Here is a 19,068-nt window from a genome sequence, read left to right on the forward strand (position 1 = left end):
AAAAGAAAATAGAGAAAAAAGGAGCACGGAGGAGGAGAGAGAAAAAGGGGGAGAGAGTGGGGGGGGGGTGTAAGGGAGTCAGAAAATGAAGGAATACTAGAGCACTGGAGCACAGACTGCGGACGCGCAGACCCAGAGCAGCCACAGCGCGGAGCTGCTGGTGGCCACTGGCCCCCGGAGCTGCCAATCCGGGCGTAATCCTGTAGGAATTTCTCCCGGGTTTAGCTGGGAGTCACACTGCCGCCTCCCCTCCTCGAGACGCCGGGAGAAGCCCGGAGAAGCGGGCTCCGGAGGGAGGCTGGGAGCGGTAGGAGAAGAGGAGGAGGAGAAAGGGAGGAGGACCCTGGGAGGGAGGCGGCGGCGCGGGAGGAGGAGGGGCGCAGCCGCTGAGCCACTAGCTCCGCTCCGACGCGCTTCTCTCCAGATACTCCGGGAGCTCCAGCCGCGCGGATCAGGCGCTCCCACCGCTCTGTACCCAAACTTCAGCTGCGGCTACATTCCAGGGCACCTAATTTATTCCTCAAAAATCAGAAACGGAGCCGCGACACGGGGAAGGAGTCCGCGGAGGAGTACAACAACAGCAGAGCAAGAAGAGCTCCAGAGAGCTGCCTCACCGGAGCAACAGCTAGGCATCGGTTGTGTAGGAACCAACAAGTGAGAAGGCGCCGCGTTCCCGGGGCGCAGCCGCAGGCGCAGCAGGAGGAAGCGAGAGCCCGGAGCCCGAGCTCCCGAGCCCGAGCCGCGGTCGCTGCGGCTGCTCTGCTCCGGTCCTTCTGCGCAGGCTGCGCCGGGCGCTGGGCGAGAGACTTCGTTTTTCCCTCGTTGTAAAGCGGCGGCTGGGAGCAGCCGGGCCCCGGGGAATATGCGGCGCGCTTGGATCCTGCTCACCTTGGGCTTGGTGGCCTGCGTGTCGGCGGAGTCGGTGAGTGGGCCAGGCTGGGGACGCGCGCGCCGCTTAGGGTGCAGAGACCGAGCAGAGTCCGCAGAGCCCGCGGGGAATCGGGGAGCGCCACCTGGGGGATGCCCCCCACTCCCAGACGTGCCCCTCGGCCCCCGGGGATCTGCTGGGACAAATGAGCTCGCTCCTCCACTCCTCTCCCCCTTCGCTTCCCGCAGAAAAGCGCCGCTCGCTGGAGTTGTCCCGAGGTCCCCCGGGATGAGGGCAAGAGTACTGCAGTTTTGTCGAACCGCAGAGTTCCCTGAAGTCACTCCCAACTTCTTCGCAGTCGGAGGGTCTTGCTGCGTGGCCGGGAAGGACCGATGGGGAAGGGTGGCCGGAGAGAGGAAGCCCGGATAGGGCTGCGAGGGAACTGGTCCCCTCCGCGCGCTCCCCGAGACCCGGAGACGCCCTGGAAACTTTGGGGTCCCTTCTCCTGCACACCATCCCCCCCACCCAACCCCCACGCCAGCTTTCCTACTCGATTGAATGCAGGTTCTGGGGAGATGGGGCTCAGCTTTAAGAAACCCTTGAGTGTCCGGAGAGGAAAGTTTGCAAAAAGTTCTTTTGTTTGATGTTCCTCTGGCTGGGGCAAGGGAGCAGACACTACGTGGAAACGCTACCGGCGGAGGGCAGTCCTCGGTCCCGCGGTGGGTGAGCGGAACGCGCCCGAAAATGCCGGGGTGCGGGCCGCTGGACTCCCGGTGGTACGGCGACCCGTGCTTCCTGCGAGGCGGGGGGCAGCTCGCGGGCCCTTAGGGACAGGGGGGCATTTCAGTATGGATTGCACTCGAGTGCAGCAGCGGGGCGAGGCGGGGTACTGTGACACTGTGATCGGCCTCGGGTCGCCCGGCCGCTCGGAGACCGAGGCTTCCATCCCGCCATGCTTGCTTGGGACCCGGCGGGAGTACCCCGAGGCCCGGAGGAGTCTCTTCTCCGGCGGGGCCGGCTGCGGGCACCCAGCCTCCCTCCCCGGCCTCGGCCGTGGGAACTTGGTTTCTCCTCCTCTGGGTCGCGTTTCGGGGGGTTGGAGCTTGTTTCCTTAAGACGCCCAATGAGCGCCCTCTAAAGAGAACTGCCTCCTGGGCTTTCACTTGTGCTTGGCGGCCCCTACCTGGGCGCCCTGAGCTTTGTCCGCGATCCCGTCTGCAGCCTCAGTGCGGTCCGGGGCCTCGGTTAGGGAGTGCAGCTGTTTCTGTCCCTTCCAGTTCCCCATATCTCCTCCCTTTGCCACCGAATAACTTGTCCATTTCTAATAAACTGAACCGCCTCTTCGAAGACAAATAATGTCATCTTTAGAGGTGGTTTTGTGAGTTTTTCCTCCTCTCCTTTGGCGTGTTATTTCTCCCTTCTCCCCCCACCCCAGCCCACTTTTTTGAGTTGATGCGATTTAGGATTGGGAAACCTCTTTGGCACTCAGCAGCAGATGGGCATTTTTCATCGGTGTGGGAGCCTCTGTGTGTGCTAGCAGGTGCCCAAACGTTAGGCGAGATTGGAGAGCAAGTAGGATTGTAAACTGAACACAGTAGATGAGAATTTGGGTGCTCCGGCTGTAGAATAGAACTCCGAAACTTATCAGCATTTCTCTTTGGCAAATGATCGTTTTATCCCTTGGGATTGGTAATCTCCCAGCCAGTTATGAACTTTGGCTCTTTGCACACCGAAAGGGAGAGATTCTCTGTTTATTTCAGAAAAACATTATTGCTCATCTTGTTGCAAAACAGGGCAAAGGGAGAACTCCATCTAAAGATTTTCAGGAGAAGCCTGCCTGCCTAAAAAGCTGTACAGGATTAAGGAGGTCCCTTTTTTGCTGCGTCCTGTTCATAAATTTGCTAGAAAGTGTTGATGTTTGGGGATTCTAGAGGAATAATGTCTCCTTGGAGTTTTGCATAAATCTGACAGTGCTTCTTTTTTTTTTTTTTTAACATCTTTATTGGAGTATAATTGCTTTACAATGTTGTGTTAGTTTCTGCTGTATAACAAAGTGAATCAGCTATATGTATACATATATCCCCATATCCCCTCCCTCTTGCATCTCCCTCCCACCCTCCCTATCCCACCCCTCTAGGTGGACACAAAGCACCGAGCTGATCTCCCTCTGACAGTGCTTCTTAAGGAAGCTTTTTGGCTGAACTATACCTGTCTTCTCTGGTGACACCTCTACCCCCAACTCTGTGCCTTTGGGGTTCTAATATTTCTCATTTCCAACCAGAATTGGATGCTTTCCAAGTGAGCTGTTTCACTGTGGTAGATACTGTTTTCAGTAATTGGAATATCATTCAAAAGGGTGATTAGATATTTTTAAAATGTCAACTTGAAGACTGTAGCAGAGAGTCTTTGTTAGGCAGTGAGTCAATTTTTCTCAATAGAAGCTTTTTCAAGGCCCAGGACAGCCAATAGTCCATTTAAATTACTTTGCAGCCTCTGTTTCACATGTAGCGGCATAAATGTATGCGAAGTTGAAAGACTTCACTTTTCAACATTTAGTTATTAGAGTACCTTATTTCCAGTACTTCTAATTTTAATTGGAAAACTGCAACTGTTTTCTGGGAGTTAGAAGTAGTGATCATCTGAGCATAAAGCCTCTCATTTTTAAAAGGAAAAACATCTCCAGTTAGTGCATTCTTGAGTTTTATACTAAGTTCAAGGGGGGGAAAAAAAAGAGGTTCTCAGCAACCAAGGCTCAAAGCTGTCTGTGGAAAGGAACTTGTGGCCCTGCCTTTCTGGACGCTGGAGACAGCAGGGCGAGCCTGGTCATGGCGGTGCATTTATACCTCCCACCGGCATGAGAGAGGAAAGACTGACAGAGTGTGGCAGTAGTGATATGCTGCTGCTTTTCTATCAATTTTTTACATGACTGTTTATCTTCAGAAATAATACATCGCAGACTGCCATAAACACGTAATTTGAACTGGAAGTATGTTTAAGAAAAGGAAGCGTTTTGAACTAGTGGAATGTTTTGCACATGCTTAGATGTGTGTAAATTAAAAGAAACTGTCAAGTCATTTGGACCCGTGCATTACGACTCAGTGTATTATGAAAGGCAGGCATTGGAAAGCTTGCATTTGAAGGAAAAATTAAATTGGAACCATATAACCTTTTGCATTTCTTTAAAAAAATACATTTTGGCTGCTCCAGTAATCTGGCAAATCGTACTTGCTAGGGAATCTTAGAGAAATAAGGGCTCTTTCTCTGTTAGTTGGATATTAGCAGTAGGTAGATGTCACTTGAGAAGGAAAGATCTTATTAAGGCCAGGCTTGTGGAAGATGGGCATACAGAGGAATTTGAGTACACGCTCCAACTCCTGCTTCTGGGACCTGGAACGTAAAATTTTGAAGGTGCTTGCCATTTGAGGAACTGTGGAATATAATTACACACAAGGCACCTTGAATAATCATTAGTTTGGAAGGGATTTCAAAAGATCATCTAATTTTTTACCTGCGTAGAACTAGTTCTCAAGTCTCCTAGAAGCCCCCAGAGACCTGACCGGCCAGCTTCAGGGGGCCCTGAGTCTCCTCAGGTTGGCAAAGCCTGAGGCTGACCGAGCCACACAGAGCCCGGCCAGCTCTGTCAATTCAGGTTTACAGGGAGTCCGGTGGCTTAATGCCACAGTGCTATCGGCATGTCAGCTGGCAGTGATCTTAGGTCATGTGAAGAATGTCATCTGAGTTTAGATTCTCACGAGATTGTCTCTCCTCCTTTGCCAAAAATCAACCCAAAAGATCTTGCCCATCGTTTTTTTCTTCCCAAGACAGAAGACCTGCTGTTCATGTCACTGTCGAAGGTACATTCCGGTATTTCAAAACCACCTAATTCTTTCATGCACCAGAAGCCAAAATAAAGTTTTAGAGAAAAGCAAGAAGTAATGAAGGAGAGCTTTCGCTGAAAACAAGCTACTCTTTTTTAGTCACCTCTGCCAGTACCATCATCTTAATTCTAGATTTGAACCGGATTTGAATCCTGAAGTCCAGTCCTTGACCCGTTCATCTTTGTTGACTTTCGTGACCAGTTGGCCACTATAGGTACCTACATGTTGTTCAGTCCATGATATTTATTCGGCATCTATTGTACTAAGTGCTCAGGATAAAGGCGTAATCCATCCAGGCAGTCAGGAAGTGTTCCCCTTCAGGTTCTTCTTTGTTGGCACCTTGCCAGCACGTGCCCCATGTCAGCAGCCTTGCCATTGCCCTTCCTGGCCCAGATGTTCACCTGCTGTTTTGATTTACCCTGTACCACTTGGATTGTGTTTTCTTGTTATCATGGTGTGGAGTCTAAATACCTCTGCCAGATTTATATGATGCTCCGGAATATCGCTCCTTCCTAGTTAGTCCCACCCCCCTGCCCCCATCCCTCTCCATCACGTCTCCCCGCCCTCGCCCACTCATCTCACTTTTGTGAACGCTCCCTGGACATAGCCACCTCTTCAGTGTTTCTCCTTTTAAATTCTGTTGATTCAGATCCAAGCTCCAGACAGCCTTTCATGACTGATCTAGCCATTGTTTTTCTCTTTCTGTAACTAGTAAGGCAGACTGACAATCAGAATCAATGTAAGTATGTAAAAAATAGAGATTTCAGGGCCTTCTAACAATCAGAAGCCTAAAGGGGGTCGGGGGATTTGTATTTTTATAAAGCATCTCAGATGATGCTAATGAATTAGCTACATTTGGGAACCACTGGTCTAGTCACACACTTTACCCCTTCTACGCGCTATTTTGTGTTAGTCCTGGGGCTCCCAGGGATAAGAAGCTTTGTGACCCTGAGGGACCAGCGTAGAGATAAAGGGTTTGGGTGGGGGAGATGTTGGTACTTTGCCACTTACTCCGTGTTAGGACTTGGACAAGATACTGACACTTTGAGTCACTTAAAAAAATACATATATGCGTGTGCATATAAATTGCGCCTGAGAATGCCTTTATAACAGGATTGTTGTGAGGCTAAAATGAGGGAGCATGGGAGTGGTACCTGAGGCACAGAAAGTAAGTGTTGTTTTTTTTCCTTCTTCTTTCTTGGGCTGTTTTCTTGACTATGAAATGAGAGAGCCATATATGATATTCTTGAGGCCCCTTAGCCCTCTGATGTTTTGGAGATTGGCACTATCTGAGGGGAAGGTCCTTGTTTCCACACCTTTGACCCCTGCAGTAAACACCTGTTGATGCTCCGTACTTAAGGGCAGGTGCCCATGGCTGGGGCAGTCAGGGTCAGTTGGTCCTGCTGAAGCTCCCCTTTGCTCTGGCCACTGAAGACAGTGTGGTCTGGGGTCAGCTGAATCTACCAGCTTGGGGGTGGACCTGGGTTAGTTTGCAAGTTTTGACTCTCGACCTCAGTTTCATCAACATTGTGGTGTTGAAGAATAAAAAGACAAATCCAGTGCCTCCCATCAGCGTACATTACTGCTTCCTCCCGTGTCCATGTCCTTTGGCTGAGTTGAAATTCCAGCAGGTCGGAAGGAGAGAGTTACAGCGGCATCGCATGCTTAAGTGCCACTGGGTATCTAGAATGAGGTGGCACGGGAGGTCAGGGAATGTTGGGCAGCTGTGAGTAGCAATAGTGAGGATTTTTATTTTGTAAGAGTAGAAATGCATGAAAGAATTTCTTCTCTTAGCAATTTGAGATGTGGGTCCTACTATTAAAAATCTCCATTGCATTTTGATGAGTCTGTTTCTAGGGCAACATCAGTTTTAACAATAAGGCTAGAGGGGTGATTGCCTCTGAGTAGGAAAGGATACTGTTGAAATAGACTGTGTACATCTGTTTTTCTTGGGTATCTCAAAGAATTGGTGGGACTAGGAGAAAGTCATTGGAGATTTCCCATTTGAATCAGCAGTGAGGCCAACTGGTACCCCAGTCGGTGATGTGAGAGTCAGGTCATGGTGTTGGACTCCAAGCTATAGAAAAATATTATTAAAGACAAGGTATGTTTTCACATTTCTCTCCTCTGTTGTTGAATCTGTTCTGTGAAAAATGTCACAAAGATGCAGTAAAATGTGTCCTTTACAAAGCATTTTGATGTTTTCTTATCTTTATACAGGTATGTTAAATACAAATAGTACAGATGTCTAAGGAATATGTACAATTAATAGAGGTTAGTCTCACGGTAAGAATGACACATGGAGCAAGATATACAAATATTAAAGGAAAATTATATTTTTAAAGTTCTTATCATAAAAAGAGTAAGAGTTAAATATGTATTTTTGTACAATGTATTGTTAAATATAAAGATAGTGAAAATAAATGTACAGAATTGAAGGCAAAAGAGAGGCTTTGCACACATGTAATTAACAATCTTAATCCCTGTGGGACCTCAGCTTTCCCATCTATAAAATGATAAAGGGAACTAGAAGAACTTTCTGTCTTTAATATTTATTTTTTTCTATATGCTTCAGGGTGTGATTGGAGCAATGTTAAGATTAACCTAATCAATAAGTAATTATAAAGCTCCTGCCAAATACTTACTATTTTATTACTGGAGCAAGGAATTCACATTACAGAAATGTAATGCTACTGGTAAAATGCTGGTGGTAATCAGTTAACTTGAGCTAACTATTCACCATGTACTGGGATTATATACATTGCTCTGAATAGTCATGATCTAATATCTAGTGTTTTCCCATATATTTTCTGATATAAGCTAATGTAGCAGCAAGAGCAGTTGATGTGATGGAACTCACTTTCATTCTAGAAAGAAGACAACATGACTTGTTGATGTCATCTGGCGGGCTTTTGAAGCATAAGCCACTGAGGGTCTCAGGCTTCTCATTTGGTTTCTGGCCTTGACCTTCATTTCCATAGAGGGACCTTTAACTGCCTTCCCTTTGGTTCCTTTCTATAGCACCGGAGCCCAGCGTCAGTGCTGTAGAGACCATAGCAAGAGTCTAAATGAGCAGGCAGTATGGTACAGTGGTTCAGAGCCTGGGCACTGGAGTTAAGACTTGCCTGGGTTAGAATCCACTTACTGTGTAAACTTGGGCAAGTTTCTAAACCTCTCTGTGCTCAGTTTTCTCATCTGTAAAATGGAATATCATCAAATAGGTTCTTAGGATTACGTGGGACAGAACACACTGGAGCTTTTAACACAGTGGCATCTTCACACTCTGTGTCACATGTTAGTTACTCGTGTTCTGTTTTCTGCTTCCCTAAGGAGTGGGGGCTTGACACTCTATGGGCACATCTGATAAGCTCCAGCCCAGAGGGTGGCCTGGAAACTACACGATTGAGCCTGCGTTTTCATAGCTGGGGTTCTTTCCCTGCCTTGGGGAGGCCTAGCTCTACCTCGAGATATTGGGAACGTTTTTGTGTAGATATACTGGGAGATACTGTGGGTTTGGTTCCAGACCACCACAAAAAAGCAAAGATTGCAATAAAGCGAATATCACAATAAAGTGAGCCACGTCAGTTTTTTGGTTTCCCAGTGCATATAAAAGTATGTTTATACTATACTGTATTCTGTTAAATGTAGTGTGTTGTGTCTAAAAAAATCAATGTACATTATCGTAATTAAAAAATACTTTATTGCTAAAAATGCTAACCATCATGTGAGCCTTCAGCGAATTGTAATCTTTTTGCCAGTGGAGGGTCTTGCCTGGATGTTGGTGGCTGCTGACTGATCAGGGTGGTGGTTACTGAAGGCTGGGGTGACTGTGGGAATTTCTTAAAATACGACAACAGTAAAGTTTGCCGCATAGGTTGACTCTTCCTTTCATGATTTCTCTGTAGTATTTGGTGCTGTATGATAATTTTACCCACAGTAGAACTTCTTTCAAAACTGGAGTCAATCGTGTCATACCCTGGTGCTGCTGTATCAACTTGGTTTATGTCATATTTTAAATCCTTTGTTGTCATTTCAACGATCTTCACCAGGGGTAGATTCTGTCTCAAGAAACCACGTTCTTTGCTCAACCATAAGAAGCAACTCCCCATCCATTCACGTTTTATCATGAGAGTGCAGCAATTCACTCATATCGTCAGATCCCACTTCTAATTCTAGTTCTCTTGCTATTTCCACCACATCTGCAATTACTTCCTCCACTGAAGTCTTGAGCCCCTCAAAGTCATCCCCTCAAAGGGTTGGAATCAACTTCTTCCAAACTCCTGTGAATGTTGATATTTTAACAAATGTTCTTAATGGCATCTAGAATGGTGAATCCATTCCAGAAGGTTTTCAATTTGCTTTGTCCAGATCCGTCAGAGGAATCACTGTCTATGGCCCTACAAAATGTGTTTTTTAAATAGTAAGACATGAAAGTTGAAATGATCCAATGGGCTGCAAAATGGATGTTGTGCTTGTAGGCATGAAAACAACATTACTCTCTTTGTACATCTTCATCAGAGCTCTTGGGTGACCAGGTGCATTGTCAATGAACAGTAATATTTTGAAAGGAATCTTTTTTTTCTGAGCAGTAGGTCTCAACAGTGGGCTTAAGATTAAGTAAACCATGTAAACAGATGTGCTGTCATCCAGGCTTTGTGATTCCATTTGCAGAGCACAGGCAGAGTAGATTTAACATAATTCTTAAGGGCCGTAAAGTTTTCTGAATGGTAGATGAGCATTGGCTTCAGCTTTAAGTCACCAGCTGCATTAACTCCTAACAAGGGAGTCAGCCTATCCTTTGAAACTTTGAAATGAGGCACTGACTTCTCCTCTGTAGCTATGCAAGTCCCAGATGGCATCTTCTTCCGATAGAAGGCTGTTTCATCTACATGGAAAATCTGTGGTTTAGTGTAGCCACCTTCATGAATTATCTCAGATCTTCTGGACAACTTGCTGCAGTTTCTACATCAGCACTTGCCGCTTCACTTTGTACTTTTACGTTACGGAGACGGCTTCTTTTCTTAAACCTCACGAACCAACCTCTGCTAGCTTCAAACTTTTCTTCTGCGGCTTCCTCACCTTTCTCAGCCTTCATAGACTCGAAGAGAGTCAGGGCCTTGCCCTGGATTAAGCTTTGGCTTAAGGGAATGTTGTGTCTGGTTTGACCTTCTAACCAGACCATTAAACTTTCTCCATATCAGCAATAAGGTTGTTTTGCTTTGTTATCGTTTGTGTGTTCACCTGAGTAGCACTTTCATTTCCTTTAAGAACTTTTTCTTTGCTTTCACAGCTTGGCTAACTGTTCGGCACAAGAGGCCTAGCTTTCGGCCTCTCTCGGCTTTTGAGATGCCTTCCTCACTGAGCTCAATCATGTCTAGCCTTTGATTTAAAGTGAGAGACTCTTTCACTTGAACATGTAGAGGCCACTGTAGGGTTATTAATTGGCCTAATTTCTATATTGTTGTATCTCAGGGGATAGGGGGGCCCGAGGAGAGGGAGAGAGATGGGGAACTTCTCCGTGGAGCAGTCAGAATACGTCCAACAGTTATTAAGTTTGTGGTTTTATATGGCCGAGGCTCGTCCCCAAAACAATTACAACGGTAACATCAAAGATCACTGATCACAGATCACCATAACAAATATATTACTAAGGAAAATGTTTGAATATTGTGAGAATTACCAAAATGTGACACAGAGACACGAAGTGAGCAAAAGCTGGTGGAAAACTGGCGCCGATAGACTTGCGAGACGTAGGGTTGCTGCAAACCTTTAATTTTAAAAAAATGCTATATCTTTGAAGCACAATAAAACAAAGTATGCCTGTACTCACCCTTTTCTCTAAATGTGGGTGATGTGAGAGAATATGTCATTGATTATTTCTGGCCCATGAAAAGTTTCTCCAGTAATTTTATCTTTACAAATCTCTCCAAAGGAAATAATCGTAGCTGGGTAAATGTATTTATTGAAGCTTTACTTATAATAGTTAAAAAAATGGAAACAACCTACATGTATAATACTAGAGGAATGGTTAAATAAAAGATTCTAAATTATACATGAATTATCATACAACCATTAAAAATATATTGGAAGAATGTTTATAACTTGGAAACTCTTTTTATAACACAAAAAAAAGTCAGACATAAAACTATGTATAGACAACATTGTAAATCAATGATACTTTAATAAAAAAACTATGTATAGTAAAACCCTGGTTATATTGAATAAATTTAAATATATCTACACATACATGTATATACTATGTATTTATGTATCCACAAACCTGTGCATTGATGAAATTGCATAGAACTAAATACACACAGACGCAAACACAAATGAGTACAGGTAAAACTGGGGAAAACTGGGGCTTCCCTGGTGGCGCAGTGGTTGAGAGTCCGCCTGCCGATGCAGGGGACACAGGTTCGTGCCCCGGTCCAGGAAGATCCCACATGCCACGGAGCGGCTAGGCCTGTGAGCCATGGCCGCTGAGCCTGTGCGTCCGGAGCCTGTGCTCAGCACTGGGAGAGGCCACAAGAGTGAGAGGCCCACGTACCGCAAAAATAGCCCCACAAAAACTGGGGAAATCTGAATAAGATTGGTCAATTGTATCAATGTCAGTGTCCTTGTTTTTATATTTATAAAATGTTACCATTGGGGTAAACTGGGTAAAGGGTACCAGAAGTCTCTGTGTTATTTCTTACAACTGCATGTGAATCTACAATTATCTCAACAAAAAATTCCATTAAAAAAAATGGCACCAGGGCACTTCCCTAGCAGTCCAGTGGTTGAGACTTCGCCTTCCAATGCAGGGGGTGCGAGTTCGAACCCTGGTCAGGGAGCTAAGATCCCACATGCCTCACGGCCAAAAAAGCCAAAACATAAAAAATATTGTAACAAAAATTCAATAAAGGCTTTAAAAAAATGGTCCACATCAAAAAAAAAAGAAAAAGAAACCTTAAAAAAATGCCACCAGACCTAGACGGTTTTACAAATAAGTTTTGCTGATCCTTCGAGGAACAGATACTTGTTCCAAAGCTTAGAGAATGACAGAAGATTTCATGAGGTTGGCATTATTCTGTGTCAAAACCAGACAAGGGAAGCACAATGAAACAAATCTTTAGGCCAGTTTCACTTGTGATCATAGATGCCAAATTTTTATTTTATTTATTTACTTTTTAAACATCTTCATTGGAGTATAATTGCTTTACAATGGTGTGTTCGTTTCTGCTTTATAACAAAGTGAATCAGCTATACATATACATATATCCCCATATCTCCTCCCCCTTGCATCTCCCTCCCACCCTCCCTATCCCACAATTTTAAATAGAATGTTATCAAACCGAGTACAGCAGCTTATTAAAAGAATAATGATGAGTTCAAGTAGGGTTTATCCAAGGAATGCTTTAGCATCAGAAAGCAATGCAGTTATTAATAGTTTAAGGGAGATAACAGTATGGTCATCTCAACAGATTCAGAAAAGCATCTGATAAAAATTTACAAAACTGTTAATATAAAGGTCTAATATCTGGTTAACTGAAGGCTTACTGTATTAGGATTAGTACATCTGTGGTGAAGACTCAATACATTTGACATGTTTAGGAACCAAAAAGCCACTGTGTACTGAGTTGTTAGGCAACAGTCTCTGCATGGATGACAGGTGTGTGACAGTGCAGTAAATTATGGGTCATAACATGTATAGATCCTAATTCACATTAAGTTGTAGTTCTAGCATTGTCATGTTTCACTTGTGTGCCCTCCCAAATTAAGATAACACAGGAGATGATATTGAAGGGTATGATGATGAGTCAGGTATGCTGTAGTTCAGTTTCTGGTATTACCACCTAAAAGCCACATGACCTTGGGGAAGTTTCTTATCATCTCTGAGCTCGTTTTTCTCAGTGTAAAATTGGGAATTACAATATTTTGCTTTTGGGTTAATTTTGAAGATTAGCCTCAATAATGACTGAAAACTTCTAACAAAAAACCTGACCCAAAGTAGGTGTTATAAACTCATTTGATCCTCTTTCCTTTCAGCTTTAAGTTTCATGATTCCCAAGTATATTATATATGCACAAATATGTATGCATGTTTCTTGCTTGCATTCTGACCCTTGGCACCAAGGGACATATATATATATATATATATATATATATATATTTTTTTTTTTTGTACGCGGGCCTTTCACTGTTGTGGCCTCTCCTGTTGCGGAGCACAGGCTCCAGATGCGCAGGCTTAGCAGCCGTGGCTCACGGGCCCAGCCGCTCCGCGGCATGTGGGATCTTCCAGGACCGGGGGCGCGAACCCGCGTCCCCTGGATAGACAGGCGGACTCTCAACCACTGCGCCACCAGGGAAGCCCACCAAGGGACATATATTTTCACACATTTATGACCAGTTTATTTTTCACCAAGCAGGGTGTGATGCTGAATTATATTTTTTCTTTCCTGCATCATCCATTTCCTGGATTACATTCAAGTAAAGCTCAAAATAGACTTGCATACGGGTTGGAAATTTAGTTGAGATTTGAAAAATCTAACATAGAACTTGGGATTAGAATTGTAAAATGCTTAAAGGAGGTCTTATAAACACTGATTTATCTGTTAGGTTTACTAATGAATTAAAATCTTAACTTCATTTATGTCTCACCTCTGAACTCATTTAGATAAGAGTGCAGAGTATTTTGGTTTGAGTATTTTGTTTATTTTTGAGTTGATTCGATTTTGTAATTGTCCTGATTAGTTATTGGATGAAGTTTTGTATTTGGTAAGTCAGTTAATAGTTAACTCATGTTACTGCACATCAAACAAGGGCAAAGCTCTTGCTTGTCTTGCAGATTAAAAAGAAATGACATGATACCTACCTTCAAGCAACTATTATCTACCTTTTGATTGTTTAGGGTAATTGCACCTGGGTTGAGCCCATATTTAACATATGCATTCTTTGTAAACTATGGATCAGTTTGTTTTTGTCTGAATCTAGTTAAATGTATCTAGCAATGAAAACTGCACAAGAACTACAGTTGAGAAGGATAAGAAGAACTCCTTGTAGAAGAGAAGTTACTGCTTTCCTAGAAAAAAGCCTTCGCTGAAGTGGCACAGTGTGCTAGAGAGAAACCAGAATTAGACACTGGATTTTCATACTTTTTAGTTTTCCTTCACCTGCTCTGCAAGCAAAGACTTCCAAATATTAAAATGTACAAAAGACACAAAGAGCAAGAAATTGTTTAGAACCTGTATAGGCTATTGATATTTATATTATGGGAGAAAGAAATCTTACATTTCATCCAGTTTAATTCTCCATACTTTATAAGCTTTGGACTCTTAAAGGGGAGAGCTAGACCTTATACTATGTGTTCAGTTGATCAAATAGTCTTAGCTGATGAATGAAAGAGGTATACAAGTGTTGGGATGATTTTCACTGTGTTCTTTTGGATTCTGCCTTTTCAGTATGTAACAATGGGTTTTGGAGCTAGAATTGACTTGTCCAAGATCACATAGTTAGTGGTGGAGTTACACATTGGGCCCAGGCTATCTGATTTGTTGCTGTTTTCTTCTTACCATAACACATTCCCTTTTTGGCTCCGTCCTCTCCCTTATTCCCTACACTAATGATTAGCACCTAATACACTTACTTCTGCCACATGTTTGATAAATAAATGAAATTCCAAGTGGAACATACACTATATGTTATATACTCTGCATCAGTGTGTTTTGCGCAAAATGAATATTTAAAGTGATGTTGAGATAATTTCAGAATTTCCAGCAAAAGATGTGCTCCTGCTAACTTCTTTATTGTCTGTGCAACTTTTGGCTGATTAGGGGAGGAGGCCTGAGAGCACTAGGTTCTGGAAGACCCAGAGAGAGAGAGACTGAAGTCAAGTTGATTTGTAAATCTTGGGAAGATTGTGGGGACTTGCAGGCAGAAAAGGAGATAAAAACTTCATGGAGATAAGAATCAAAACTGGAAGCGAAATCGTCATGAATTACTACCACATTTTATGTAGGTAGCAAATTGCTGTTGTAGGTTGAGGGGAGAAGAACATTCTTTGGATTTTTATACTAAAATTATGTCAGAGCCTTCAGGGAAAAATGTCTGTGGAACTGAGGGCCCAGGTAGAAGCACTTTTTGCCAGCATTGGATAATCTTCTAACATTTTTCTCTTGAGTACTGACGTCAATCTTAGTGTAATAACATGAATATATTTGAGTCCTAGTTTTTCAGAAAATAAGTCTGTGGGATGATATTTTTAAGAATTGAGTTTTGTTAAAAGACAATAACATGAGAAATTACTACAGTGATCTCCTACTGTGTGCTTAGAACTATGGTAGGCATTTCCCATTTATTGCCTATAATTGTCTCACAACTGCTAGGCGGTATTACTTGCTATGGCTGTATTTTAGGTGACAGAGCAGAAGTCAGATCCTCAGTTTTTCTAGCTTTAAATAGCCCTGGCTTGATACTGTAATCTTTCAAGAGAGCAGTGAGAGTGTTTAAATGTATAATCACTTTTTAAAGCCATCTGATGGGTGCAGCCCCCGTTAGTAAAGGGTCAGACCCTTCATTTGCATTGTTGGGCTAATATTCTAGGTCACACATTTCCTGATTTCTTTACCAACATTTAGCATCTTACCTCAAAGGCTTCTCTCCCCAAGCTTCTGTCTATGGAGAGAATGGGAGAACTGAGTGTAGAACGAATAGGAATCTCTTTAAATACCAGATCTGTCTGGCTGTAGGGCTTTCAGCAGGTTGCTTAGTCTCTCTGGGCCTCAGTTTTCTCATCTGTGAAAAGAAGATGAGTCACAGTAGCAGCTCATCGAGATGCTATGAGGATTAGAGTTCCTGCACGTCCAGCATTTAGGAGAGTGCCTGGTGTAGAATAGGCGCTAGTCTCCTGCTGACGCTAATTGAAATGGATGGCTAATTAGGTGTGCTGATCAAAGAAGAAAGCATCCTCTTGAGGTTTTGAAACTGAGACAGAGAAGAATGATGGTGCCACTGACCAGATGGGAAAGACAAAAGGAGAGGCTGACTTTTTTTCTTTTTCTTTGTAGCTGTTGTTTTTTGGTGAAAAGAGGTGGTGTTTTACCTCCTCAGCTCTTGTTCTCATCTGGAGAGTGAAGAGCAGGTTCTAGGTCAGTGGTTCTCAGCTTTTCCTGCACATTCAACTCATTCAGGGAGCTTTTCAAAGCTCTCTGTACCTGAGCCCCACCCAGAACCAATTAAACCAGAATCTCTGGGGATGGGGCCCAGCCAGCTGGAAAGCTCCCCAGGTGATTCTAACTTCTAGAAGATTTGAGAAGAGAACTGTTTTGGGTGCTTTTGTCATCTCCTCCAGCTCCAGAGGAAGTCGGGCACTCAAGATTTTGTCTTCTTAAACCATGCCCTCCACTGCCTGTGACCCAGCCACGTGGAATACAGTGGCTTCCCGGCACAGTCTAAGCTGTGTAGAATTGGGAAGTGCTCGCTCCATCTGAGCTTTTTCCTCTTCTACCCTTCTCTTCAACATCTCTTTCTCTTGGGTTATACTCTTCTGATAATTATGTTGGTGGATGAGGATGCCATTTGAGAGGTCTTTAGACGGAAGATTATACATGTATAAATGAAATTCATCTAAGGATGTCTTAAAAAATGTGAAATATTTCCCTTGCCTTTTGAAAGCTCTGCTTGGTGGAACAAAGGATGCCTGTCCTCTTGGCCTGGTTGCAGAAAAGCATGTTGGGTCAGCTTATTAGATTTGCCTGAGTTCACGCTTTGAGCAGAGAGATGGTGTGTTTTACTGATTGAAAATGTATTCTAGGGCTTGTCTGAATGTCCTGGTCATGTATAAACCGAGCCCACGTGTCTTAATGATGGCCCTCTTATTGTAACTGCACTTCAGCTACTTGAACCTGGTTCAAGTCGAATTAATTCCATGGAAATAGACCGTTTCCGGTTGGAGCTGGGAAGAGAGAGTGCTTTAGGCTGTCCTGTGAATAAGACATCTGAGTTGTCTTTAGTTCTTTCTTAAGTAGAAAAGCAGCAGCCCATTATCTAATCTATTCATAGTTTACTTTGTTCAGATATCTAATTTGGGAGCATGTTTGCCCTCACTCAACTCTGAACACAATTTTCCATCCCTCGAATAAAAGAGAATCTCTTTAATTGACTCAGGGGGAAAAAAAACCTTGTTTAAGAATGCTAGAGTTCTCAAAGCTTTTAAAAACAGCTCTGCAGGATAACATTAAAATGCTGACCCTTTCGAAACTACCACTCAACATGTATCTGTCCTACAATACAGATGGAAGAAGTATTATTCTGAGCAAGCTGTGAAAGGGAGCCATTTGCTATGATTCATGGGCTTTTAAACCCAATGAGTCTGTAATATCCAGAAGAAAATGTATCGTTACTGTTTATTATTTTGGCGACAATAGGGTTAAATCTGTCTTTACAAAGTATTAAGCATGCACAGAGACTAGTCTTAGAAATCAAGGAAGTGGATATGCGAATTCTACTCCCCTCCCCCAGTGTATCCCCTGATAGATGTTCCGGAGCATTAATAGAATAAAATTGGCAGATAAAGGCATTTGTTCTCAGTGGAAATTGAGGTCTGTCGCAGGAGTCATTAACTCGAGCTTTGGACGAGCGGTTCTTAAAGTGAGGATGGATCGCGGCATCTTTATCACCTAGGATCTTGTTAGAAATGTGGGTTCTGGGCCATACTCCAGTCCAACCAAATCAGAAATCTGGGGGTGGGGCCCAGCAATCTGAGTTTTGAAAAGCCCTTCGGGTGATTTTTGTGGCATGCTAGAATTTGAGAACTACTGACAAATGGTTCTCATCCCTGACGGTACAGGCACCGCTAAAGGAGGGCCCCTAGTGGTGGGCCCCAGATATCGGTGTTTTTTTTCTTTGAAGCTGCCTTGGTGTTTCTACTGTGCAGGCAGGCTTGCAGACCACTGCTTTAGGGCGCTGCTACTCAAAATGTGGGCACTGGACCAGCAGCCTGCGCATCACCTGGGAGCTCATTAGAAATATAGAACCCCAAACCCCATCTGAGACTGCTGACTTCTAATTTGCGTTTTAACAAGACTCTCGGTGACTCATAGCCACATTATAGTTGGTAAAACACTACTTTATAGAAATAGTGAGTTTCCTTTAAAGAAGTCAGTCCCTAGAATGCCCTTAATTTACAGTTTTGAGGGGAGGCAGAATAGCTGCTTTGGCTTCTGTCCGGTGTTGACTCAGGGAAGGAGGCACTGATGAGGACGCAAGGGATGGCTCGATAGCTACTGCTTAGGAGATCCTGGGACCATGAGGTATAACAGTAGCCCATAAGCCATCATCATTTAAGCAGTTAAGACACTCCCCAGTGCAAGTAATAAAACTCCCAATTCAGACTGGCATAAGAAATAAAAAGAAACTTTTTGGCCAAGATAATGGAGAAGTCCAGGAGTAGTTTTGTCTTCAGGCTGGGCTGCATCAAGAGGCTTAAGTATCAGGTCTTGGGTTTTACATGTCTTTCAGTGCAACTTTCCTTTCTTAGGTTTACTCCCAGGACTTCTCCTAATTAAGGTAACAGCTCAGCTGTTGTTAAAAAGAGATTTCCCCAAATATAGTGGCTTAAAATAGCTGTTTTATTTCCCTTTGACATAACAGTCCAAAGACAGAGCTGGTGGGATGGTTTTACCATGTTCCCATGCAGCTCTTATCTGTGGCTCCAAGGTGGCTGCTTCATCCTTCCCGTCTCCCAGCCAGGAGGAAGAGTCAAAGGGTGGACATGCACATTCCTCCGCCACAGCCTGGAAGTGTAGCGTCACTTCCACTTACATCCCATTGGTCAGAGTATAGTCATGGCTACACAAGATGCAGTGCTGGTTGGGAAATGTCTCTCCGTGGGCAGCCACGTGCCTAGTAAGAATCTGGAGAAGTCGTATTACTAAAGAAGGGACGATTTTGGATATTGACGACAACCAGGAGAAACCACTCCCCTTGTGGTGGCAAGATGGGGTATGCAACTTCAGGTTAGCAAACAGCCTGTCTTCTCAGCAGTTGTGGTAGAAAGAGCTTCTCTTTCCCAGTTATTCTAGTAAGAATCCGAAAATAGCTTTTCAGTAACTCTTTTTTTAAAATATAAATTTATTTATTTATTTGGCTGTGTTGGGTCTTCGTGGTTGCCGTGCGTGGGCTTTCTCTAGTTGCAGCGAGCGGGAGCTTCTCTTTGTTGCGGTGCGCGGGCTTCTCATGGCAGTGGCTTTTCTTGTTGCAGAGCACGGGCTCTAGAACACAGGCTCAGTAGTTGTGGCACACGGGCTTAGTTGCTCTGCGGCATGTGGGCTCTTCCCGGACC

The 19,068-nt window shown here is 43.9% G+C and overlaps 1 protein-coding gene across 1 annotated transcript in view; it reads left to right on the forward strand.

Moving 5' to 3' along the window:
- Positions 1-275: 275 nt before the first annotated feature.
- SDC2 (syndecan 2) overlaps positions 276-19,068 on the forward strand; it is a 120,416-nt gene continuing 101,623 nt past the window's right edge. Inside the window, exon 1 of the mRNA XM_004275364.4 lies at positions 276-922. Coding sequence (XP_004275412.1) covers positions 863-922 — 60 coding nt within the window. The 5' untranslated portion in view covers positions 276-862. The remainder of the gene's footprint in view (positions 923-19,068) is intronic.

The sequence above is a fragment of the Orcinus orca genome, chromosome 17 (assembly GCF_937001465.1).
Source record: "Orcinus orca chromosome 17, mOrcOrc1.1, whole genome shotgun sequence".
NCBI lineage: Eukaryota > Metazoa > Chordata > Mammalia > Artiodactyla > Delphinidae > Orcinus > Orcinus orca.